This window comes from Lepisma saccharinum, chromosome 29 (assembly GCF_977018435.1).
Source record: "Lepisma saccharinum chromosome 29, izLepSacc3.1, whole genome shotgun sequence".
Lineage (NCBI taxonomy): Eukaryota > Metazoa > Arthropoda > Insecta > Zygentoma > Lepismatidae > Lepisma > Lepisma saccharinum.
In genome coordinates, this window is record NC_139257.1 from 21,691,291 (window position 1) to 21,717,991 (window position 26,701).

Below are 26,701 nucleotides of genomic sequence, written 5' to 3' on the forward strand. Positions count from 1 at the left end.
AATATGATATGTGGAATTGGTTGTGGGGATTTAAAATGTGAATGAATATAAATGGGATAATGATCACTACCATACCTTTCTTCCGCTGTGGTCCACTGAAATTTTGATAATAATGATTCTGATATTATAGTGAGGTCTATTGATGAGGGATTATTTCCGTTGCGTGGGACGTGGGTGGGCGATCCATCATTTAGAACAATGAATGAGTTGTTTTCTATCCAGTCGGCAATGCTGGATCCAAGTCTGTCCGATGATTGTGAGCCCCAAATGTTATGATGACCATTAAAATCTCCAACAATGATGTATGGGCTAGGGGTATTTTTTATCAATGCTTCTAAATCTGACGGTTTTATATTCTGAGAATTGTAATTTGATGGGATATAAATATTGATTATTGTTATTTTTCCCCCTTTATGAAGATTTGGATAGCACGTGCTTCTACTTTATAATCGCGGAAGAGTTTATGATCTTTGGATACCTGAATTTCCTGATATGATATTGATTCGTGGAGGTATATGATAATACCTCGTTCATTTTCAGAATAGGGTGGGCCTAAACAATTATAATGAACAATTTTGTATGTTTCGTACTGTGTACATTTGTTTCCTGTAAGCAAAGTGAGGTCTATTGATGAGGGATTATTTCCGTTGCGTGGGACGTGGGTGGGCGATCCATCATTTAGAACAATGAATGAGTTGTTTTCTATCCAGTCGGCAATGCTGGATCCAAGTCTGTCCGATGATTGTGAGCCCCAAATGTTATGATGACCATTAAAATCTCCAACAATGATGTATGGGCTAGGGGTATTTTTTATCAATGCTTCTAAATCTGACGGTTTTATATTCTGAGAATTGTAATTTGATGGGATATAAATATTGATTATTGTTATTTTTCCCCCTTTATGAAGATTTGGATAGCACGTGCTTCTACTTTATAATCGCGGAAGAGTTTATGATCTTTGGATACCTGAATTTCCTGATATGATATTGATTCGTGGAGGTATATGATAATACCTCGTTCATTTTCAGAATAGGGTGGGCCTAAACAATTATAATGAACAATTTTGTATGTTTCGTACTGTGTACATTTGTTTCCTGTAAGCAAAGAATTATTAATTTCATTAAGTCCAATTTTCGTGTAGAAAAGCTAATAATATTCCATTGAATTAGTAACATCATCTACTATGTGTATCCTACTTGTTCTGTTTGAAAGTAAGGTTTTGTAACACATTTAACAGATTTATGGATAGTTCATTGATATGTTGTAAAAGCTGTTTTTGTTGATGTAACTCTTTGAGTTCAACTAGGGTTGACCATAGGAGTGGTATTGTTTTGAGAAGTGAGGCGTAGACTTCGTGAATATTACCGATAGATGGGGGAGGTTGATCAATGATTTTTGTCGACCATTCAGAATGTCGATTGTTTGTAGAATTAGCAGAAGGGAAGATGATATTTTTTCCCTATAGATGAGGAAGGAGTAATATCCGACTCCGTTGAGGAGCTTTCTGCTTTTGATGGTATGTGATCTGGATTATTGGGAACCACATTTCTCGATTTGTTATGGTATTTTCTTTTGTGCTTTGTAGGTTCATTGTTATTTTTCTGTGCAATATTAATTATCTCAAATATGTCTGGATGTGGAAATACTTTTGGGTCCACTGTGTCGTGTTCCAAAGAAAATTGTTGTCTTCTTGTATTATTAAAAATGGGCTCCAAAGTTGTAATGGTTTTTGTGTTAGTAGATGATTGTTCTTGTGAGTTTTCATTTTTTAAGTCAGTGGGTGGTGAACTGAAACATTGTTGAATAGGTTGAAACTCTTTAAGATTAATTGTGGGCTTCATAATTTCCTCTATGCTAGGTTGTGGAATATAAGTCCCTTCTATCATTTATTTAGCTTCACGGTATGATAAATTATTTAGAGCCATACGTTCCTGGATCTGACGCTCTTTGTGCCACATTGGAAATTTTTATCAAGGGCTGAATGAGACCCCTGGCAATTTGAACACTTGGTAGGGAGATTACATGTATCTCCGTGTTTAATTGCTCCACAGGCAGTGGCGGATTAAGCTTCTTCGCCGCCCCTAGGCACAAACTTAATGGGCGCCCTTCTCGAAAGAAAAGTAGTAACTTATTTGCAGTATTTTTACAGGCTAATATAAAAATTAGTGAACATACTGAAATAAGAAACAAAGGATAAAAATTAATTTTCTGTATGTGCTATATCTAAAATTATGTAATGTATTGAGAAATTAAATTCACCACTCACCAGTCATAAATGAAGCCGCTTCCGCCTCACTTTGGTTGCTGCAAACTCGTGTATAAGTTCTTCAAAGTTGATGTGTCCATCTGTCAAGATGTCTGCTTCGATGTGGAGAATAGATAACTCGTCCAGTCTTTTATTACACATGGTTGAACGGAGATAAGTCTTCAGTCTTTTTAGGGCCGAAAACGAACGTTCAGCTGAACAGTTTGTTACAGCAGTACACAAATATATTCTTAATGCAATGTCCACATTTGGAAACACAGACTGCAGCTTTTTTTTTCGTATAAAGGCTAACATTTCTGCTGGCGAGTCACAGATTTCTCTGGTCTTCAGAAGCCCCGCAAAATGCACACATTCGTTTGGAAAGGTTGATTCCAGATCAGTTTCATATGCAGCCTGAAGGTTAGCTGCGCGTTCAGAAATGACACAAGAAGAGCTTTCAGAAACTTACTGAAAATCATGAAGTTGTCAGACATTAATTTATAGCTTTCTTTTCTTCTAATGAATTCAGCGTGCAATTTATCAAGAATAGGAAGAAACACCTCAACTTTATATTTTTCTCTTCCTGTTAGAACAACCTCATTGTCTCTTACTTCATCGGCTTCAATGTTACGTTTTCTAAACCTTTTATAACTACACTAGTAATCCATATCAGTTTTCTCCATGGATTTTTGCTCATAAGAGTCGATCGAACATGTCACGAAGAGAAGTTATAAAGTTCACAAGTGATTCAAATAAATCATGTACTATTGTTAAATCTATGTCGACACTTTGTAATTTCACGGTGACGCTCTGGAATCTCTGCAGTATATCCCCAAATAGTGATCATGAAAGCTGTTTCCAGCCTGTTTAGTTGATTCAAGAGGGATAAGGCCTCATTTCGAACTAGTGGTTTCTCAAAAGGATCATCGCTTACATGAGTAAGGGCTTTCATTACACTATCCCAGTTTTCATATATATTATATTATATATTATATGTACAAGCCTCCTTTCGTGCTGACCAATGTGTCTGTGATAAGGATTTTAGTGTTTTGCTTCCTGGATACATGAAAGAAACAAGTAAGTTCCAGCGTTTTGTTGAACTGGGGAAAAAAATGTAAATATTTTGAAGCATAGTGAAAAAAGAACATGCTTCCCTACAACTGCTTGCTGCACTACTTCCGACCAAATACAAAGAATGAGCTGCGCAGGGCACATAATATGCTTTAGAATTTATTCCTTTAATTCGAGTCTGTAAACCTGTATATGCCCCCGACATATTGTCGTACGACTGACCTCTGCAATTAGTAAGGTCAATAGAATGTCTGGTCAAAATATCTATTACAGCTTCGGCTAGATTTTCAGACTTGTGATCTGGATTTGACAGAAACGAAAGAAACCTTTCAACAGGTTTACCATCTTCATTCACACATCTTAACACAAAAGCTAACTGATCAGAATGCGAAATATCTGGAGATGAATCAACAATTATGGAGAAATATTTACTTTGTTATATTTCATTAATAATTTATTTTCTCACTCTATCAGCAAGCAGTTCAATAACTTCATCACAAATTGTAGAAGACAAGTAGCTTGTATGACCTTTCCACGGATTTTCATACCGTTCAATGTGTTCTGCAAGAAATGGATCAAACTCGGCGATAAGCTCTAGAGACATCATGTATTGCCCGTTGTGCAGAGAATGGAATTTTTCTTCGTGACCACGTAAGGGAAGCCCGCGACTTGTCAACTTCTTTACGACAGCAAAAACTCTTCTTAAGACACTGACCCAGTACGCAAGTTCCGTCTGAATATGTGATTGAAAATGGTTCTCCAAGGCCCCAACAGATTTCTGCCTTGTTAAGAGTGCCATATCGCAGTTTTTGTGTTCTTCAGAATTTTCGTGTGATGCTAGAATATTTGAAATGTTTTTTCAGTCTGAAATGCCATGAGTTGCGATGTTTGTTTTGCCCTTGAACAACCTGCATGATGCACAATAAACGGCACCAGTGCTGCACGAATATACCAAATAATTCCGCAAAATTGATTCGCCATTTACAAGTTTACGAAAAAAAAACACTATTATTTAAAAATCTTGTCTTACCTCCTATGAGTCTTTGCGATTTAGAAAAATCGTTTTCAGCATTCTGATTAATTCCACGACTTAGAAGAATGTCAATTGTAGACTCATTCAGACACCACTCGGCAGGATCGTCACTAACGAAATTTGCACTCTCGCTGTCACAATCAGGAACTCCTACGAACTGAGAGGACACTACCTCAGGTGCACTTTCTTCCTCCACTAAACCCACAATATTTTCGACATTTTGCGTTTCACAGAGTTCACTCGATGTAGCCGCTTTCACTTCAATTTTTGAACTGCTTTCGGAAATCACTCGTTCCTTTCGCCTAAAAAACGTGTCCACTGTACCAAGCTTTTTCTGTAAGGTTGCTTCTCTTTCACGCTTTTCGTTTGCAAGTTTACGATAAGCCGCCCCACTTAACTTTGTTCGCTTCATGCTGCCTGCTGCATAAAAAAAAACACCAAATCGCAAACGCACTAGCAACAAACTAAATGCACCAGCCAGAGAATACAGCAAAACAAAAACTAGTTGCGGTCCACGCGAAAGCTGCACTCTTTTTTTTTTTTTTTTTTTTATTTAGTTTATTTTACTTCGCGTTTTGTGCCTCTTGGCTAATTTGCGAAGATGGGGATGAGTGATGAAATGATGAAATTGATGAATGGACATTCACAAACAACCAAGCCCGACCGGGATTCGAACCCGGGACCCTTGGCGTCGCAGCGCGATGTGCTAACCACTCGCCCACAGGGTCGGGCAAAGCTGCACTCACTCACTCACTTATCAGCAGTGTTTATGTGTTTATTTTTTTAAAGACTGGCATTGTTACAGATGCAAGTTTCAAACAATCAGTCTTCTTTACTGCCTGGCCATTAACAAACGCTTAGTGGAAGATCGAGGGGTATGTATTTACAAAAACAAACCAACAAAGGCTGGGCGGCTTGCATTGTCATTGTAAGCGCTAATGGCCACAGCACGGGTTAAAAACAAATTGATTGGCGCCTGAAGGAGGCAGAGCAGGCGAAACATTTCTTGATAACACATAAATCAGATACATCAAGGTTTCTTTCGTATGAAGCGAAAATGTTGCAAACCGTTGATATGAAACATTGATTTCATAGGTCTAAATTGTCACTGTGTACGTAAAACACTTATTATTCTTGATATTCTGGAAAAAATTGCCGCCCCTAAGAGTTGTCGCCCCTAGGCACGTGCCTAGTGGGCCTATTTGGTAATCCGCCACTGTCCACAGGTAGCGCATTTAGACTGTGAACGACATTGGTTGGCTGTGTGAGCGAATCTGAAACAGTTTCTACATTGAATGACTGTTTTCTGTTGGAGTGTTACTTCATATATGCTGCTGTTTATAGCTACTTTTTCCGGGAGATGTCTACCTTGGAATGTCAAACACACTAGTTTAGTATCGCGTAGCTGAAACGAACATCACTTTTCCATATCTTTTTCTTCATTAGTTTAGCACTAATGATTGGAATATATGATTGACTGCCATCCACTACGTCTTCCTCACTGACGTCGAATTCTATACCATATATTAATCCTTCTCGTTGAATTAAGGATTGAGGTATGCGAGCCTTAATAGAAAGATGAGATTGAAATTCTTCGTTTTTAACAAACTTATTCGCCTCCAGAGCAGTGTTGAAATATACTCCTACCCTGTTACGACCACCTTGGTCTATAGCTATATTTAACTGGAATTTCAGCTTTTCGAAATTTGTTACCTAGGCTCCCGCCCGCAAGTTTACCGACGTTTCTTCCTGTAGCCTCTATCAGAACTACGAAAGGGCCATTACTGTTATGATCGTAGAAGTTCTGAGCCGAGATTCTTGCGTTCGAAGATTTAAGAGAATTATCCATAACTTCTTGACCTTCTTCATGGGTTATTGTCTGAGAATTATCTACTTCAATGTAGAATGCGGGTGAAATATTAGGATTCATGTCATCACCAGTGTTTTCAGAATGAAAAGACGAAGCTGCATGAAGATCATTTAAGTCTTCCATTCTGATTATCAATGATAAGACCTTTACGGCCTATTATGTATACTAACACTTGTATGGATTAGAAGTCACCTGTATCACTTGAAAAAGTATTCTTGTATATTTGAACACTTGTTCTTTAATGTTTAATACACAGTACAATCACAATCACAAAATAAATCACGATAAACGTAAACGTAATTTAAACACGACGCTCATGAACATCGCCATTCATAACAATCAGGGGAGAACTTTACCTTTTATTACTAATTTTAATTGCAATTGATAGTTTTGCTACCAATAGCCTACCATTCATTTCCCATAAACCCTCATGACGTCATTTATCGCAGACCAATGGCCCATGACTATTAGTGATGAATCCGCCTGTAGATATTCCACCTTGGATCATAAAAAAGACTTTGATTAGCAAGACAAATGGTCCTAATTTTCGAATGGAGAGGGGTGGGGGAGAATGTAAGGATATTTTTAATGTAAAGCAATTACCGTGTTTGCCTTTTTTGTACACATTTTTGAGGAAAAGCTTTATCACTGAATTTATAATTTATAGTATTTCAAAGTAATATGTAGGTCTACTTTCAACAAATAACTTACCTAATCTAAGTAGAAAAGAATCCATTTTAATTTTTAATATTCTTCGTCAGACACTGCAAGCAAGAAAGAAGCCGTCTAGCTCAGAACAGATAAACTTTCCTGAAATGAAGTTAATCAAAAACTGAGTATCGGCGTATAAGACGCACCCTGTTTTTCAGACATATTCTTAATGAAAAAAGTGCGTATTATATGCCCGCAAATACGGTATGTATATTTTGAAAAAAAAGATCATGGGCCAAAAAGGCATAAAAGCTGTTAGGTCCAAGATCAAAGATTGAGTGAATGAATTGAATAATTTTGGCACCTCTGTTCAATTTTAAAGTAAAAATTTTAAGACAATTGGTGTAGAGGTAGTGTAACAGGTAAAACCAATAAAAAGAGAAGAACTAGCGTTCAGTATTTCTGCTTCAAGTTTGTAATATTTCAGCATGATCACCACTGTTTCCCGGGTGAGTCATCGAGAGCCACCCTAGATGCAGCAAGCTACGTAGTGTGTTCTGTAGCCTTGGCAGTCCCGCTTGTTCTCAGCGTGTATTTTGCAGTCACAGGGAGAAAACAGAACACGAGCAGCTCTTACTTATCAAGTGATCGTCAAATCAGAACTTTTCCGCTTGCGACGTCACTCGCTTCCAGGTATGAAAACACATTTTATTTGTTGTTTGTGTTAATTTAAAAAGAATATTAAGTTATTTTTAAACTCTCATACCAGGTCCGTACCCAGTTTTTTTTTGAGCCCGAAACCTTGGTTATTTTACATATACAGTCATGGACATAAGTATTCATACAAAGGCATTGTCTGAATGAAACATGTTATTATACAAAGAAGACCGTAAAGGCAAGTCAAGTCTGTAGCACATATGCTCCATTGGAATGGCAAGAATAGAAACGCAAAGCAATTGTGTACATACAATTGAAATTGTCATGAGAAATGTGGGTAATCCTTAGATAAACTGCTTTCTAGATGGTCATAAGTATTCATACGCCAGGTTATAAACCCCGAAAAAAGTTCGTGAAACAACCGTTTCCATCATTCAGTGCCAGATATGTGTTTACTGCACTTGCACCTGTGTAAGGAAGTGTTTGGTTTGGTGTTGACGTGCTGCAGGAAGTCAAATGGGCCGCAAAGGGAAGGATACCACCAAATTTTGAGGGGGGCAGAATTAAACGGCCTAATTTTGACGGGGCAGAATCAAATTTGAGCCTAATTTTAAAAGGGTTGAATTAAACTGGGCCTAATTTTGAGGGGGAAAAATTAAACTGGGCCTAATTTTGAAGGGGCAGAATTAAACTGGCGCTAATGTTGAAGGGGCAGAATTAAACTGGCGCTAATGTTGAAGGGGCAGAATTAAACTGGGCCTAATTTTGAAGGGGTAGAATTAAACGGCTTAATTTTAAAGGGTCACAATTAAACTGGGCCTAATTTTGAGGGGTAGAATTAAACTGGGCCAAATTTTGAAGGGCCAGAATCAAACTGGGCGTAATTTTGAAGGGGCAGAATTAAACTGGGCCTAATTTTGAAGGGGTAGAATTAAACTGCCTAATTTTGAGGAGGCAGAATCAAATTTGGGCCTAATTTTGAAGGTGTAGAATAAAACTAGCCGTAATTTTGAGGGGGCAAAATTAAACTGGGATTAATTTTGAAAGGGCAGAATTAAACTGGGCCTAATTTTGAGGGGGCAGAATTAAACGACCTAATTTTGAGGGGGCAGAATCAAATTTGCGCCTAATTTTGAAGGGGTATAATTAAACTGGCCGTAATTATGAGGGGGCAAAATTAAACTGGGCCTAACTTTGAGGGGGCAGAATTAAACTGGCCCTAATCTTGAAGAGGCAGAATCAAATTTGGTCCTAATTTTGAAGGGGTGGAATTAAACTGGCCGTAATTATGAGGGGGCAAAATTAAAATGGGCCTAATTTTGAGGGGGCAAAATTAAAATGGGCCTAATTTTGAGGGGGCAGAATTAAACGGCCTAATTTTGAGGGGGCAGAATTAAACGGCCTAATTTTGAGGGGCAGAATCAAATTTGGGCCTAATTTTGAAGGGGTAGAATTAAACTGGCCGTAATTTTGAGGGGTTAAATTTAAACTGGGCCTAATTTTGATGGGGCAGAATTAAACTGGACCTAATTTTGAGGGGGCACAATTAAACTGGACCGAATTTTGAGAGGGCAGAATTAAACGGCCTAATTTTGAAGGGTTAGAATTATACTGGCGGGCTTCCCCGATGGCGCAGTGGTAGCGTCGTCGCCTTGTAATCAAGGGGTCACGGGTTCGATACCCGGTGGAGGCACAAGTGGTTAGGATCCCACTTTAAACTGTAGGTCCAGTCTCGATTAGCCTTACTGTGCATAAAGTGGACTTAAAACACCAAATCAATCAATCAATCAATACTGGCCGTAATTTTGAGGTGTTAAAAATAAACTTTGCCTAATTTTGATGGGGCAGAATTAAACTGGGTCTAATTTTGAGGAGGAGAATTAAACGGCCTAATTTTGAGGGGCAGAATCAAATTTGGGCTTAATTTTGAAGGAGTAGAATTAAACTGGCCGTAATTTTGAGGGGTTAAATTTAAACTGGGCCTAATTTTGATGGGGCAGAATTAAACTGGGCCTAATATTGAAGGGGCACAATTAAACTGGACCGAATTTTGAGAGGGCAGAATTAAACGGCCTAATTTTGAAGGGTTAGAATTATACTGGCCGTAATTTTGAGGGGTTAAAAATAAACTGGGCCTAATTTTGATGGGGCAGAATTAAACTGGGTCTAATTTTGAGGAGGAGAATTAAACAGCCTAATTTTGAGGGGCAGAATCAAATTTGGGCCTAATTTTGAAGGGGTAGAATAAAGCTGGCCGTTATTTTGAATGGGCAAAATTAAACTGGGCCTAATTTTGAGAGGCAGAATTAAACTGGGCCTAATTTTGAGGGGCCACAATTAAACTGGACCGAATTTTGAGAGGGCAGAATTAAACTGGGCCTAATTTTGATGAGGCAGAATTAAACTGGGTGTAATTTTGAGGGGGCAGAATTAAACGGCCTAATTTTGAGGGGCAGAATCAAATTTGGGCTTAATTTTGAAGGGGTAGAATTAAACTGTCCGTAATTTTGAAGGGTTAAAATTAAACAGGGCCTAATTTTGATGGGACAGAATTAAACTGGGCCTAATTTTGAGGGGGCACAATTAAACTGGACCGAATTTTGAGAGGGCAGAATTAAACGGCCTAATTTTGAGGGTCATAATCAAATCTAGGCCTAATTTTGAAGGGGTATAAATAAACGGCCTAATTTTGAGGGTCAGAATCAAATTTAGGCCTAATTTTGAAGGGGTATAATTAAACTGGCCGTAATTTTGAAGGGGTAGAATTAAACTGGCCGTAATTTTGAGGGGGCAGAATTTAACGGCCTAATTTTGAGGGGGCAGAATTAAACGGCCTAATTTTGAGGGTCAGAATCAAATTTAGGCCTAATTTTGAAGGGGTATAATTAAACTGACCGTAATTTTGAGGGGGTAAAATTAAACTGGGCCTAACTTTAAAGGGGCAGAATTTAACTGGGCCTAATCTTGAGGAGGCAGAAACAAATTTGGGCCTAATTTTGAAGGGGTATAATTAAACTGGCCGTAATTTTTAGGGGTTAAAATTAAACTGGGCCTAATTTGATGGGAAAGAATTAAACTGGGCCTAATTTTGAGAGGCAGAAACAAATTTGGGCCTAATTTTGAAGGGGTAGAATTAAACTGGCCGTAATTTTGAGGGGTTAAATTTAAACTGGTCCTAATTTTGATGGGGCAGAATTAAACTGGGCCTAATTTTGAGGGGGCACAATTAAACTGGACCGAATTTTGAGAGGGCAGAATTAAACGGCCTAATTTTGAAGGGTTAGAATTATACTGGCGGGCTTCCCCGATGGCGCAGTGGTAGCGTCGTCGCCTTGTAATCAAGGGGTCACGGGTTCGATACCCGGTGGAGGCACAAGTGGTTAGGATCCCACTTTAAACTGTATGTCCAGTCTCGATTAGCCTTACTGTGCATAAAGTGGACTTAAAACACCAAATCAATCAATCAATCAATACTGGCCGTAATTTTGAGGGGTTAAAAATAAACTTTGCCTAATTTTGATGGGGTAGAATTAAACTGGGTCTAATTTTGAGGTGGAGAATTAAACGGCCTAATTTTGAGGGGCAGAATCAAATTTGGGCCTAATTTTGAAAGAGTAGAATTAAACTGGCCGTAATTTTGAGGGGTTAAATTTAAACTGGGCCTAATTTTAATGGGGCAGAATTAAACTGGGCCTAATTTTGAGGGGGCTCAATTAAACTGGACCGAATTTTGAGAGGGCAGAATTAAACGGCCTAATTTTGAAGGGTTAGAATTATACTGGCCGTAATTTTGACGGGTTAAAAATAAACTGGGCCTAATTTTGATGGGGCAGAATTAAACTGGGTCTAATTTTGAGGAGGAGAATTAAACAGCCTAATTTTGAGGGGCAGAATCAAATTTGGGCCTAATTTTGAAGGGGTAGAATTAAGCTGGCCGTTATTTTGAATGGGCAAAATTAAACTGGGCCTAATTTTGAGAGGCAGAATTAAACTGGGCCTAATTTTGAGGGGCCACAATTAAACTGGACCGAATTTTGAGAGGGCAGAATTAAACTGGGCCTAATTTTGATGAGGCAGAATTAAACTGGGTGTAATTTTGAGGGGGCAGAATTAAACGGCCTAATTTTGAGGGGCAGAATCAAATTTGGGCTTAATTTTGAAGGGGTAGAATTAAACTGTCCGTAATTTTGAAGGTTAAAATTAAACTGGGCCTAATTTTGATGGGGCAGAATTAAACTGGGCCTAATATTGAAGGGGCACAATTAAACTGGACCGAATTTTGAGAGGGCAGAATTAAACGGCCTAATTTTGAGGGTCATAATCAAATCTAGGCCTAATTTTGAAGGGGTATAATTAAACGGCCTAATTTTGAGGGTCAGAATCAAATTTAGGCCTAATTTTGAAGGGGTATAATTAAACTGGCCGTAATTTTAAAGGGGTAGAATTAAACTGGCCGTAATTTTGAGGGGGCAGAATTTAACGGCCTAATTTTCAGGGGGCAGAATTAAACGGCCTAATTTTGAGGGTCAGAATCAAATTTAGGCCTAATTTTGAAGGGGTATAATTAAACTGGCCGTAATTTGGAGGGGGTAATATTAAACTGGGCCTAATTTTGAGGGGGCAGAATCAAATTTGGGCCTAATTTTGAAGGTGTAGAATTAAACTTGCCGTAATTTTGAGAGGTTAAAGTTACACTGGGCCTAATTTTGATGGGGCGGAATTAAACTGGGCCTAATTTTGAGGAGGCACAATTAAACTTGACCGAATTTTGAGAGGGCCGAATTAAACGGCCTAATTTTGAAGGTGTAGAATTAAACTGGCCGTAATTTTGAGGGGTTAAAATTAAGCTGGGGGTAATGTTGAGGGGGCATAATTAAACTGGGCCAAATTTTGAGCGGATGAATTAAACTGCCTAATTTTGAGGGGCAGAATCAAATTTGGGCCTAATTTTGAAGGGGTATAATTAAGCTGGCCGTTATTTTGAATGGGCAAAATTAAACTGGGCCTAATTTTGAGGGGACAGAATCAAACATGGAGCTTAAGTTTGGGGGAAGAGACTCGAAAAGTTTTCCATCCAATAAAATCAGCGTCCAGGATTATTTGCTAAATAACTGACGTTTGCGAAATCACAAATATTACTCTTTATTACATTACTCCTCAAGTTCCCTAACTTATACATCTGAATAAGCCCGAAATTTTTTGAAGGGCAAGTGCCCCCTTGCCCCCGCCAAGTTACGCCTATGAGAGTTAGTATAAAGCTTTGCATTTTGTTGCAGTTATATATCACCGATCGTACTCCTAGGATGTTCTTCGACAGTTTTCAACCATGGAACTCAAATCTGGCTCATATGGTTAGGATACGCGGGGATGCTTCCAGTTGTCACACACGCATGTTTGCCCGTGTTTCATCAGCTTCAATGCACATCTGTTCACGAGGTAAGAGTCACGTTGAATTGATTTGCTCATCTAATCAGTTTCTGAATGGATTCACGATAAATATATTTGTAAATGTTCTCTGCTGTCTAAAGGTTCTTTCACTGTTCCATCTTTCTGATAATATTCTCGTACATACAAGCTCAAGGTTATTCATAGAAAACTAGTTCCGAATCTTCAATAAGATATTATTTTTATACACTGTGGCTGTCCAGTCGGTAAGGCGTCTAAGTGCCACGTGGGAAACCGAGGTTCGATTTCCGGGGAAGGCAGTCATAAGTGGAAAATTTTCTGTCAATGTCCCTGCATAAGTTGGCTCCCACCTTTAAAAAAAATGCATCCATGGGGTTAAAGGTGGCCAGAGCGTGGTGTTGGTCACATCACCTCCTGCATGACTTATACTCTGTTCCAGGAATTTGTGGAGAAAGAGACGAAAACAAGTCTCTGCGCAGACGTGAAGTTTGTGATAGCTTACTGTTTTGAATATTTGAATCATTGAAAACTGATGGTTTGAGGGAGGGGGGGAGAGGTCAAACACATAATAGTGTCTATATACATAATTAAATATATATAAAGTACATAATTTGTTATATATATATATATATATATACATACAGCAAATCCTCGTTAACACGAATCTCAAAGGACCGAAAAATCAAGAGTTCGTGTTAAAAATATTCGTGCTAACTGGGGACTCAAATTTTATTGTTGCAATACAGTTCTTTCTACACATTAACCATTTACAATACGTATCTATTATGTATTTAAGTATTGTAGATAATGTAGATTTGGCAATTCCATACTGCTCAGCAATTGTCGTTTTGTTCAATACACCACGGTCTACTTCCTCTAGGATTCTCAGTTTTGTTTGCAGATCTATGCCTGTCTGCTTCCTCTTGGCCATGACTCCCGACTTACTGCTTGCAACTTGATGTTGTTACTCGTACTGACTACGTTTTAAAGAATAGAAAAACACATTTGAACACATTGTTGATCTGAATCTCTTGGTTACAATACTGTATAAGTTGATTGTTGACAAGATGATAGAGATTGTTGAGCGATTTCTTACATACCTAGCAGAGGAACGACAGAGGAACAAGAGAAAAAAAAAATATGAAAAACTTTGAAAGTTCGTGTTAAATGAGATCTAATGACGCAATGACAGTTCGTAATTCGCGTTAACCGAAATTCGCGTTAACCGATAAACTTTCTATAAGATATAATACATCCCTGCCGGGACCAATATTTTGTTCATGTTAACCGAGTGTTCGTCTTAAGCGAGTTTGTGTTAACGAGGGTTTACTGTATATGTATATATGTGTGAAGCAGCAAATTTATTCATTTAACAACTGGCCAAAATGTCACTAAATTACAGAACAGTTGAAATGGTTTTACTATGCAAAAGTTAGTTTTTGCTTTCTATTAATGTAAATCAAATTGATTTCCCCAAGCGTCTCGAACGAGATACCCAACTGTAACCCTCACGGTCCCAAGCGTCTCGATCGAGAAGCTGTGTCAAGGTCGTAGTTTTTACGTTATAACTTTTCTATTTTTGGCTAGAATTTCGATTTTTTTTCTTTTATATTGTTCCTAACACATGTATTTAACAGAAATGTTTCTTGCACCTTTTTTTTCTTCATGAAAATGGAGGTGAAAAGGCGGGAAAAGGGACTTCTCTTTTCAAGGGAAAATATAAATTTCAAACATTTCAACAATTTTTAAAAATAATTTTTGGGGGTTTTCTCCCTTCCCCCTCCATATATACGTCAAATTTGCATAAAGTTTGCATTTTGTGCATTTTGAAAAAAAAAAATTGGGGGGCGGGGGGAAACGCCATTTTTTTAAGAAAAGTATTTTTGAGGGGATTTCCCCCCTTTCCCCCTCCATATGTACGCCGAATGTGCATAAATTATATATCGTCTGAATCTGTGATTCATTCTGCGTACAACGGTATATCTTTCATATTTCTAGGGCATTTAGTTTCTGAGCTATAGTCGTTTCAAGGTACCGCTGCATTTTGAAGCTTGAATCAGTGGCGTGCCCACCATTCCTTTTGGGGGTACAACTCAAGTTACATTGGTCATACGACAATGATGCAAATATTTTTGTGTTCCTTACATGCCAGCGATAATTTCTATGTGCATTTTGAACTTTTCATATCCTTTTTTTCGGGGGGGGGGCGGGGGGGGCGAAACCTCATTTTTTAAAAAAAAAGTATTTTCAGGGGATTTCCTCCCTTTCCCCCTCCATATATACGCCGCAGGTGCATAAATTATATATCGTCTGAATCTGTGATTCATTCTGCGTACAACGGTATATAGTTCATATCTCCAGGGAAAATAGTCTCTGAGCTAAAGTCATTTCAAGGTACCGCTGCATTTTGAAGCTTGAATCAGTAGCGTGCCGACCATTCCTTTTTGGGATGTACAACTCAAGTTACATTGGTCATATGATAATAATGCAAATATTTTTGTGTTCCTTACATGCCAGCGATAATTTCTATGTGCATTTTGAACTTTTCAAATCCTTTTTTTCGGGGGGGCGAAACCCCATTTTTTAAAAAAAAGTATTTTCAGGGGATTTCCCCCCTTTCCCCCTCCATATATACGCCGAATTTGCATAAATTTCATATAGTCTGAATCTCTGGTTCATTCCGCGTACAACGGTATATCACTCATCTCTCTAGGGCAATTAGTCTCCGATCTACACTCATTTAATTGAAACTCTGCATTTTGCTCAAAATCGGCTCGGGACCGAGAGGCTTACTTGTGAAAATGGCCTTGGGACTCAAAAGGTTAAATATATATCTTACATTCTCGTTTTATTATGCATATATATAGTATACCTCTCCTTCATGTCCAACTTTCCCATATTATAAGATGATGCATATTGCTACGTCCCACGTAGCGGTGCACTTCACCAGTACACTTACCTTATAAGCTCAGCAGAGCATGCTGGATAATCCCAGGGATCGGGCTGAATTACTGCGTTCCTTCCCCTTGGATCCACAGGTGAAGTCCAATGACAACCCACGAGGTTGTCCTCCTGATGCAGGTATCCACAAGTACGAAATACACTTTCGAAATAAAGAAAAACCGCAATATGTTCAACTTTACGTTTATTTTAGACACGCACGTATATCATGTCAGACTAAAAATTACAATTCAAATACTTTTGAACGGTACAGCACGAGATGCGTAAGCCTATCTTTTCCGTAACGCGAAGCACCTCTGGCTACTTCAAATCTCTCCGCGCGACTCCTAACCGTTTTCCCGGAAGGCGAAAACACCTCCTCAGTTACACAGTGTTACCAGACACAATAACCTTTTAATACTAGGAAGTTCTATAAAAGCCAACAGTAATATATTAGAAAAGTACAGTAATCTGGCACAGTGAATTTAGGTATGTGGTGGCAACAATGCAATGAAAAGCACGTGATCTTCTCACCCCACAAGAGTTTAAATACATCAACAATGGCTTTCAAAATATAAGAGAAACGAACGGCGTTTGCCGGAAACATGAAACAACAAATAGATATACGGAATTTAACTCAGAAATTATTAACTTCGGCTTCAATTCACTGATCAAAATGAAACTTATAACACTCCTTAGAACATTTAAAAGCAAATGAAACGATTAATGTTGAAACTATGTAAATTGCTTAAATTTGCCGCTATTCATACTTGTAGATATGTGAATTGATTATAAAGGTGGCCATATTTATGAATATATATATGAATTATTAACTGTATAATACTACTAATAATAATAATATAAAATATAATAATATAAAACCACGAAGTAATGGCAAACTCGGGGTCATTACAATATCCCCCCTCTTCCAAATAAAAAAATCTTTAATGAGAAAAGCGAAGAAAAGTATTTTTTTTTATATAAAACAAATGTAAAACTTGTCTGTGCCAGAAAACGTATAACAACGAAGTATCTTAACATTGATTACACAAATGTTTTGCAACGTATTCACAATAAACAGATTATGGAGATAACAAACCAAAGTTAGTGTACTATTCCATTCTTGTACACAAAAAAATCATTCCATCTTTAAATATCTTGTTGTTTCACTCAAAGCATTGTTACAAAATAAGCTTCCAAAAGAATTTACATTTGCACAGAGCTTAATCTTTAGCTTGCAATATGTTATTCGTGTTTTTCTTTGACAATCAAAATATTCTAGTTTTAACTTACATTAGAAACATATACGATTCGTAAATACAAGCGGTTCTACAATCACAGAAAACAATTACAAAAGGAAAAGTTGTCGGCACTTTGACAACCATCGCCGAACATGAGAAAAAGTTACCGATCTATATGCATTGTTACAGTCATGCTTCTCCACAAAAGAAAACAAAACAAAAGAAAACATACAAATATTTACAGGAAATTACAGTCGCAAGCTTCATTCATTGTTACAGGCTTTTACAGAAAAAGCGCGTTCTTGCTTTGAAGAGAAATAAACAGATATCTTTCTTATACTCTCAGTTCTTTCTTTCTTGCATTTCAACCTAACAATGGATTCTTTTGTTCGACAGTATTGAGTAATGTAAAGAACAAAACAACAATTTAATCTACAAGTTCATTTGCACTTGCGGGATTCCTTCCTTCAGTCAAAATGCATCCATTTGTGTTGTCGGGCAAGGGTTGGATGACTTGTGGGATCGAATGTTTGGGAGCCAAAACAATATCAATGATGAAATTAGACCACAATCGGTGATTCGTGTCGACAATAAAGGCGCAATAAAACATTCCTTTAACTTTTCTAATTCCTTGTTGAGGGCAGCACGTTTAGAAATGGGAATCGGATAAGGCTTCCGAAATACAGGAATTTGATCTATTAAATTTATTTCACATTCCAGTCCTTTGACCGTTCCTGGTCTGTCAGAAAACGTCGGTTGATATTTTAAAATTAAATCTAACAGTTCCTTTCGTTCTGAAAAACTCAAAGTAATACTTTCATCGACCTTGCACTTCAAATCCTCCTCACTAGCCATCCACTTGTCATACTGAACGTGGTGCACAGCCTTCCTTTGCTCATTTGCACCCACGTTAAAAACTATATTCTCAGACAAGGATGATTCATCATCGAGGCGAAGTATCAGCTGATTGGTTTGAAAGTCCACATTAGCCTTGTAGTCACGCAGAAACGGAACTCCTAAAAACATATCTGCCGGAATGTTTTTGATCACAAAAATGTCCACTTGAACTTCCTGTCCATCAAATGATATTGTAAGTTTTCGTTTTCCACACACACGTACGTGTTGTTTTCCTGTAAAGTCTGTCAGCCTAACTTGTGGTTCTTTTGTAAGTGTCATACCACTGAATTTCTGCACTAAACGTTCCCAAATTTCATAATTCAACAATGATACCTCGCTTCCGGTGTCGATGACACAAGATACCGGAAGTCCAGCGATGTTACTATTCACGATCGGAGTGGTGCTATTTGAAGATAATTTTTGAATTTTAAATACGGCACCTCGGATCACAGCCTTTTCAGTTTCAGTTAAATCAATCGTCGTGGTCACTCCAAAAGATCTCGAATCACTAACGTGGGATAGCTCCTCAAGATGCCCTTGCCCAACACGGAGCTGATCAATTAAGCAAGGTGAGAGTTTTCCGGAGAATTCCCACCTGCCTGATTCATGTTCCAGTAGTAGTTTCGAGTGTCATTTATAGCCTGTTGCTGTTCGTGACTTAACGGCGGCTCATCAGTGTTTGTTTCAGCGTTCACCATCGGGTTATGACGGGGAGAGTCCGATCTTGACCGTTGGTAGCTCGGCCTGTATCGCTGTCGTCGACGAGCAGGTGGTGTCCATTGCCTCGTTCTTTCTCACCGCTCATCTGTTTGAGACGTCCGGTTCTGTTGATTCTGCCGTCGAGAAGTGTTGTACGGATGAAATGAATTTTGGTTTTGATTGTTAGGACGGTTATTTTGTCTTACCATCCTTACTTGTGGAGCTCGGTTATTTTGTGTACGACGAAAGTTAGAGTCTTCCTGTCGTCGTACGCCAGCCGTGTTGTCATACGTTTGCCAACCCATCGGTTCTTCGCACACTTCGTAACTTTTGAGAAATGTTGTCAGGTCACGAATGTTCCTAGGAGCGTTGGCAAGGCACAGATGTCGCACTCGAAAAGGGAGCTGTTCGATTATCAAAGTCACCACTTCATTTTCTCGTAAACTGTCAGACAAGTTCTTGAAAGCAGCGTAGGTACTCCAGGCGTAACTTTCCATGGACGAATTAGTTTGCCTAGAATAACGACGCCGTCGCAAAGCAGCAAGTTGTCGTTGTTTAGCTTCCGGGGAAGCAAACTGTGCCCGGAACTGTTCACAAAAGTCCTCATAGTTTTGGAACTGGTCACGATTCGCGGAAAGCCAATGTTCAGCCGTTCCCACAAAGATTCGAGACAGCAAACCTACTCGACACTCATAAGGTACATGCATTAGGTGAAAGCTAAGGTTTAGGTCTGTCAGATATTTTTCCGCTGAGTACGCTTCAATGTTTCCGTCAAATTTTGGTAACTGATGTATGTCTGTCATGCGTGGCAAACGAAGATTCCACTCTCTTAAAGGGGCACTATCCGAATCGGACACTTCATCTCTTACTCGTCGTTCGTCAACGTCGTACTGTCCAACCCGAACTGTCTCTCGAGCAGGTACAACGGACTCGCGCAAAGAAGGTCGATGATCTCTCTCAATGTGCAAGGACTGCTGTTGTACGTACATTTCTGCAATGCGACGGGGCGACGAGGTAATGTTGTGGCCCATGTTTTCGCCTACGGGAGGGGTAACAGTTTCCTCTCGAACAACTAAATTTGTCACACGCTGCCGAAGGTCTGCAATGTCGTTTTGTAGGTTCGTGTGGGTCTCCGTCACAGTCTCCTTTAGCTGGGTCCGCAGACCAGAAATGTTCTGCGAAAGTTCAGTCACTTGATCCTTCAACACGCCTACATCGGACTCAAGGACAGTCTGCTTGGACACTAGACCCTGTTGCGCTTCTTCGACTTGCCCAATACGTTCAGATGTAAGCTGTATTTGAATAGGAAGAGCACTTAGTTGTTGCATAATGTCACCAAACTTTCCCGCTATCTGTTCATTACTCTCCCTTTGTTTTTCCGATAATGCGGTGACGAACTGTTCTTGTCGTTGCCGGTCTCTCTCTTCCCGCTCACGTTCCTGGGCTAACCTGGTCTCTTCCCGGTCACGTTCCTTCTGTTCCATAGCGCTGACGAACTGTTCTTGTCGTTGCCGGTCTCTTTCCTCCCGCTCACGTTCCTGGGCTAACCTGGTCTAACCTGGTCTCTTCCCGCTCACGTTCCTGGGCTAACCTGGTCTCTTCCCGCTCACGTTCCTTTTCAGCAATTGCAGCAATCATCTGATCCTGTCTCTCCATCACGGCCTTTATCCAATCCGGGATCACTGACACGGTGCCTAGTACAGGTTCCACCGGCCGCATCCTCTGTTCAAAGCACGTTTGACACAGCAACTCCTTGTCATTCTCGCCGACCACAGTCTCTGCTCGTGCCACACACCCAGTGTGGAATAACCTGTCACAATTTTGACATCGGTATCCAGATTCTTCTGTCCAAGTAATGCTGCAACACGCCGCTGTCGTCTCCTGTACTACGCTGCGTGATTGGCTCCTTAGGTTCTTCCTATCCATCTTCTGGGAAAGTGGTATAAATTTTGGGAGGACACAAAACACTCGAGACCACTGGGAAGCACTTCACACAATGGGAGAAAGGACAATCTTCACTCTTCACGAGCCCCGCGATGTGGCGCCAAAACTTGCTACGTCCCACGTAGCGGTGCACTTCACCAGTACACTTACCTTATAAGCTCAGCAGAGCATGCTGGATAATCCCAGGGATCGGGCTGAATTACTGCGTTCCTTCCCCTTGGATCCACAGGTGAAGTCCAATGACAACCCACGAGGTTGTCCTCCTGATGCAGGTATCCACAAGTACGAAATACACTTTCGAAATAAAGAAAAACCGCAATATGTTCAACTTTACGTTTATTTTAGACACGCACGTATATCATGTCAGACTAAAAATTACAATTCAAATACTTTTGAACGGTACAGCACGAGATGCGTAAGCCTATCTTTTCCGTAACGCGAAGCACCTCTGGCTACTTCAAATCTCTCCGCGCGACTCCTAACCGTTTTCCCGGAAGGCGAAAACACCTCCTCAGTTACACAGTGTTACCAGACACAATAACCTTTTAATACTAGGAAGTTCTATAAAAGCCAACAGTAATATATTAGAAAAGTACAGTAATCTGGCACAGTGAATTTAGGTATGTGGTGGCAACAATGCAATGAAAAGCACGTGATCTTCTCACCCCACAAGAGTTTAAATACATCAACAATGGCTTTCAAAATATAAGAGAAACGAACGGCGTTTGCCGGAAACATGAAACAACAAATAGATATAAGGAATTTAACTCAGAAATTATTAACTTCGGCTTCAATTCACTGATCAAAATGAAACTTATAACACTCCTTAGAACATTTAAAAGCAAATGAAACGATTAATGTTGAAACTATGTAAATTGCTAAAATTTGCCGCTATTCATACTTGTAGATATGTGAATTGATTATAAAGATGGCCATATTTATGAATATATATATGAATTATTAACTGTATAATACTACTAATAATAATAATATAAAATATAATAATATAAAACCACGAAGTAATGGCAAACTCGGGGTCATTACAATATTCATTAACTTGTTTCGTCTTTTTTTTTTCAGTATCTGGAGAAGAGATTCGATAAATGCGTTAGGATACTGGCGAGTAGTATGTTTGCATGTCAAACGGTAAGTTATTTGACTTCAAATGACGAAATTTCGAGATTGTTTATGAAACAAATATGTTTTCTATTGGACTGTTTGTATGACTAGCTAGGACTAAGGAAATTAATTACCTTCATTAGAAATAATAGTTTACATCAGATAGAGTTTATTTCTTGCCTGTGAATAATTCCAGGAAACACCTGAAAAGAAGTTTGTATAGATACATTCCTTGGTTTGATAGCTGTGCATAAAGGACACACATTAAGACCACTTCGCCCATACCAAGCTGTGAAAGGTCAAAATACAAAAGTTGAAATATAAGTCAAGACATCACTTGCATAATTATTTTAACTTAAATAATGTTAGTGTCGATATGACCACAACTGAAGTTTTCTAAAATATATTTTTCTTTCCTTCAGCTGTTCTACCTAGCTGCAGTCGTTTATGTCACTGGACATGCCTTAAAATTAGGTGAGTGATTTTCCCCAAAGTGGAATTTATAGATAGTATCTGTCGGATGTGTCATGAACTTTACAATATAGAGCAATGAGTTTATTTTGAATATATGTTGCAACACTTAGGTACTCTTAAATTCCAGGAATTATCATTGTTTTTTCTCACGTCGTCCGTTATTCGGAAGTTTAAAATCATCTCTTTTGCATAGTTTTTCGGAGCCAGCGTCCGTTAATTTCAACACGTAGCTCCACATTTAAGGTGTGGCTAGAAAATACTCGGACTGATGCTAATACATTTTTTATTTCGGGCGGAAATTTATAAAACTTTCCGTTCTTTAACGGTATCAGCGAGGAGAATTTTCTCTGTAACTACAGGACTATAGTTACTCAGGTTTCAAGTGAGACATTTTTGTTGTTTTCTTTTCAGTGGGAGGATTTGATTCTAGTTTGGGAGTGTTGGTGATTTTTAGCATTGGAATTATCTACACAACTCTCGTAAGTACTCTCTACCCATTTGTTTTTTTTATTTAAATATATGGACTTATATACATGAGAAAACGTAGTTATCACACTTATTAAAATCAAATAGGTTGTATTTAATTAATGTAACAAAATAACAATGTAATCATAGACGTCCGCAGGATTTTTTCCAGGGAGGGGCAAGAAAGGTATTTTTTCCAGGGGGTCAAACAAGGCACATTTTCCCCAATAATAGTATTGTTCCCTCAAAAAACATTGCTTAAATTTGAATTTATCATATTCATACAATAATTAATACATATTGTTGTGGCTGAAATGAAATTATATGTCAAAAATATATATTTTTTGGTTGACTTTCATTTTCCAGGGGAAGGCCACGGCTCCCCCTTGCCCCCCCATCCGGACGCCCATGAATGTAATAAATTATTCAATGACGTGGACATGAGCGTTCCCAGAATATTTTGTAGAGATGGTCAAGCCTTTGAAATAAAATAGAGAAGTGGAAATAATTTATAAATATGAGAATTATTACTATAAACTAAGGATGTTATTTTTTACCAAATCAGCGGCGGCGATTAGGGAGGCGTGGGGGGCAGTTGCTATCCCACTTTTGTCATTTTGCCACTTTTGACCTCGCACTATGCTAGTAAACTGTCCTTGTCCGCCCCCCAGTTTTGGAACCCAATCGCCGCCACTGTTGTAAATTATTATTATTGTACCTTTGCACAGTGGACCAGAATTCTGAAAATTGGGAAAAAAATCTGATGGTGATACTTTAGGCTGTCAGTATTCTAATAAAATTATATAATACATAACAAAACATAAAATGATTCAAATTCTGTAGTTATTCATATGATAGTAGTGCAAAATAATAAAGTAGCATGTTGTGTACAAAAGAATGTCGTGCTCATGTACTGAGAAAAACTGCAGTTTGGTATATCACATAAAATCAGTTAAATCCTGTGCTTGTCGACATGAAAACACTACCAAATGGAGCCGGGGTGGTTCAGTCGGTAGAGCGTCTGACTGCCAAGTGGGGACTCGGGTTCGATTCTCGGGATGGGTCATCTACGGTCGGATTTATTTCTGGCCTAGTTCTTGCATAAAAGCAGCTCGGGTTTACACAGCATGTAAAAAATGTGTACCCAGAGGCAACCGGGGAGGGAGGGAGAGAGGGGGGCCAGCGTGGTGCTGATCGCATTACCTCCACAAATGACCGAGATCGTGAATATGTGGAGCCTCCACATTCCCCCATATTCCTTCATGGCACGGTGCAGTGGGCACGATGATTCTCACCTACCTTGCACTACGAAATAAATTTTACTAAAGTGTATTGTGTTTATATACTGAACAAGTCGCAAGAAAACTAAAGGAGAAGAGAAATACAGGCAAAGATGAAAAATCTGTTGAAGAGAAATTTGTGTGCATTCCATTCCACAAGAGATTCTCACAAAATTGCCAAAATTTTTAGAAGTTTTAATTTCAAAATTGTGTTTAGATCACCAAAAAGTTTGGAATGTTCATTTAATGAATTCAAAATTAGAAACTCTCTACCAGATGTGGAAACTACAGGAATATATAATATAAGTTGTTCATGTTCAAAGGATTATGTAGGACAAACAGCAAGGAAAATGGCAATAAGATGGCACGAACACGATTTGGACATTATAAATCAAAACCCAAGAACAGGTTTGTCAGCTCACATCATCAAAGAGAAGCATTTGATTAAAAAGAGAAGGGTTTTAAAAAGATTGACGGGAAACATAGAGTTGAATGTCTGGGAACCTTCCTTCATTGCAGAAGAACACTGGAATAAATGAAATAATGAAAATGGTAACATAGCTCCAGTATGGAGATTTCTTTTTCACAATTGGAGTAAGCCACCATCTTTAAAATTTAATGTAACAGAAAACATCAAGAGACTTTGTGAAAACAATGATGAATTCGAATTACATGATGATATTTGGGATTCATATTTTTAAATTAAAAAATTAATGTGATCAATTTTTTTTTATCTGAAATAAAAATAAAACAGACTGCTTCTTTTCACAGTTAAGTTGCTATATTACAACAATGTAACATTGACAACATCCATTATATAACGGATTCTTTTTGTTTAAAAAATTGCTAACCATTGTTATAACTGTATCTTTAGTAAAAATGAAAATAAATGTCTGACGAAGGGAGCGTGTGTTCTCCTGAAACGTCAAAACGAAAAACTATTTTCTATGCTTGTAATAACCGTAAACTACAGGAAAATAATTCTACAATGCAAGCAATGCGTACATACAAGAAAAACTGTTTATATGCTGACTGAGATCAATTTAAACTTCACTTTCCTTGTTAGTAGTGGATAGATTTTCCATTGGTCAGGCGGGTTCATCTGACACTCCATGATGTCGAGCAAGTGACATCTTCTGAAAGCGTACATGATTTCTTATCAAGCAAAGGCTGAAAGCTTGATGTTAGTGGATCATGAGAGATAAGCTGATGCATAAGATCTTTGTTGGTAGAAATTTGGGAGCTCTGTCAGGAAAGTCGCTCACTTAATATTCTTGATTCTTGCAACTTGAACCTCCTCAGTGAGCTGCCGACTGGAAGAACAGCTGCTGCTATGGTTTCAGGACCATGCACCAAGATCGTGTGTACGCAATCGGACATAAAATACCAGAAATATTCTGTTACAAGAAGTTTCACAGTTACCAACGCACATTCACGAAAACTGTGAACGTTAGTACGGTGACTTGACGATTGTGTTTACAAAATAGTTGCATCGTTTGATTAACATCTCGTTAATGCCTGTGATTTCCACTGACATTTTTAGGATCCTGATAGAATTGGTGTGTTGTCTTGTCATCATTAGAGCTGCCACTGCCATCTTGTTTAGGCTTGTCAACGACAATGCCCACGAAGCGTTTGAATTATCCTGGACGTTTGGTTTTCGAGCTTTCGTTTTTACTGTCTTCTCCACGAGCCTGCCCCTTTTGAATTCGATTCGATACGACATGTCAAGGAAGAAGTCAAGTGATCTTGTCAAAGTTGTTTTCATTTCTGTCGGCCAAGCGTCACAAATGTACCATACCTGAGCAGATGATGTACCGCTCGCTTTGTTGCAAACTAGTGTATAAAAGGACTGTCAGAATTTCCCGATTGCCAGCTTTGAGGTATGTAGGACTGAGATACTATATCTGGTCTCCAATGTATTCCGATTCTGCTATGTTTACGTTAAATACTGCGTTTTTTTTAATGCAATTCTGTTTCAATGCAGGCTTATTTGGTAGTGTGAAACCATGCGAAACTACATTCTTTTTCCATTTCGTAACTCCGATTAGGCAGGGGTTGGCAGCCAGTTTTCTCTTGGTTGGTTTTATAAGACTCATTGAACCATTCGGCACAAACATCCTCATCCTACATCGTCCCACAAATTTTGAAGTCAAATGGAAGAAATACACGTCATTGTAACTCAGCTCAAAACGGCAGTATATGAACATTCTTGTATAACAATGCCCACAATTCAGCAAATGAATTCATTCATACATTACACCCACAGAAAGTGCATACCTTGACGATACGTAGAATATGTGCAGCTGAAGCCCACACAGATAACGTTCTGATAATTCAACACCAATCTCAATAGGTGAAACTGTGTGCGAGACATCTGTGAAATGGCATTTAACAAATGTATGAGTTTTGCCCACCTTAAAATCCTCATTTACGTTAACACCTGGATGGAACTTTTTGCATTTTGAGGCAGCCCCATCATTGTTCTACAGGAAACTAATGGTTTAAAGGCTCTGCTTTCAAGTAGGAATTTCGATTTTTGACCCCATTTTAAGAATTCTCGCCCACTGTGCTTTGGAGAGACTTCTGGAGACTCGGTCCACTAGATGAGTGGTTATCCAACACAACTGCAAAATTTGGCATAGTATCTGTAAGATTAAGCTTGTACACAGTGACGGCGATTAGGGGGGGGCGAGGGGGGGACAGTTG

The 26,701-nt window shown here is 38.7% G+C and overlaps 1 protein-coding gene across 1 annotated transcript in view; it reads left to right on the top strand.

The window, feature by feature from the left end:
* Positions 1 to 6,770: 6,770 nt before the first annotated feature.
* LOC145981371 (sodium-dependent multivitamin transporter-like) overlaps positions 6,771 to 26,701 on the top strand; it is a 58,615-nt gene continuing 38,684 nt past the window's right edge. Inside the window, exons 1-6 of the mRNA XM_083114608.1 lie at positions 6,771 to 6,792; positions 7,358 to 7,563; positions 12,804 to 12,963; positions 21,735 to 21,800; positions 22,196 to 22,247; positions 22,659 to 22,726. Coding sequence (XP_082970734.1) covers positions 12,895 to 12,963; positions 21,735 to 21,800; positions 22,196 to 22,247; positions 22,659 to 22,726 — 255 coding nt within the window. The 5' untranslated portion in view covers positions 6,771 to 6,792; positions 7,358 to 7,563; positions 12,804 to 12,894. The remainder of the gene's footprint in view (positions 6,793 to 7,357; positions 7,564 to 12,803; positions 12,964 to 21,734; positions 21,801 to 22,195; positions 22,248 to 22,658; positions 22,727 to 26,701) is intronic.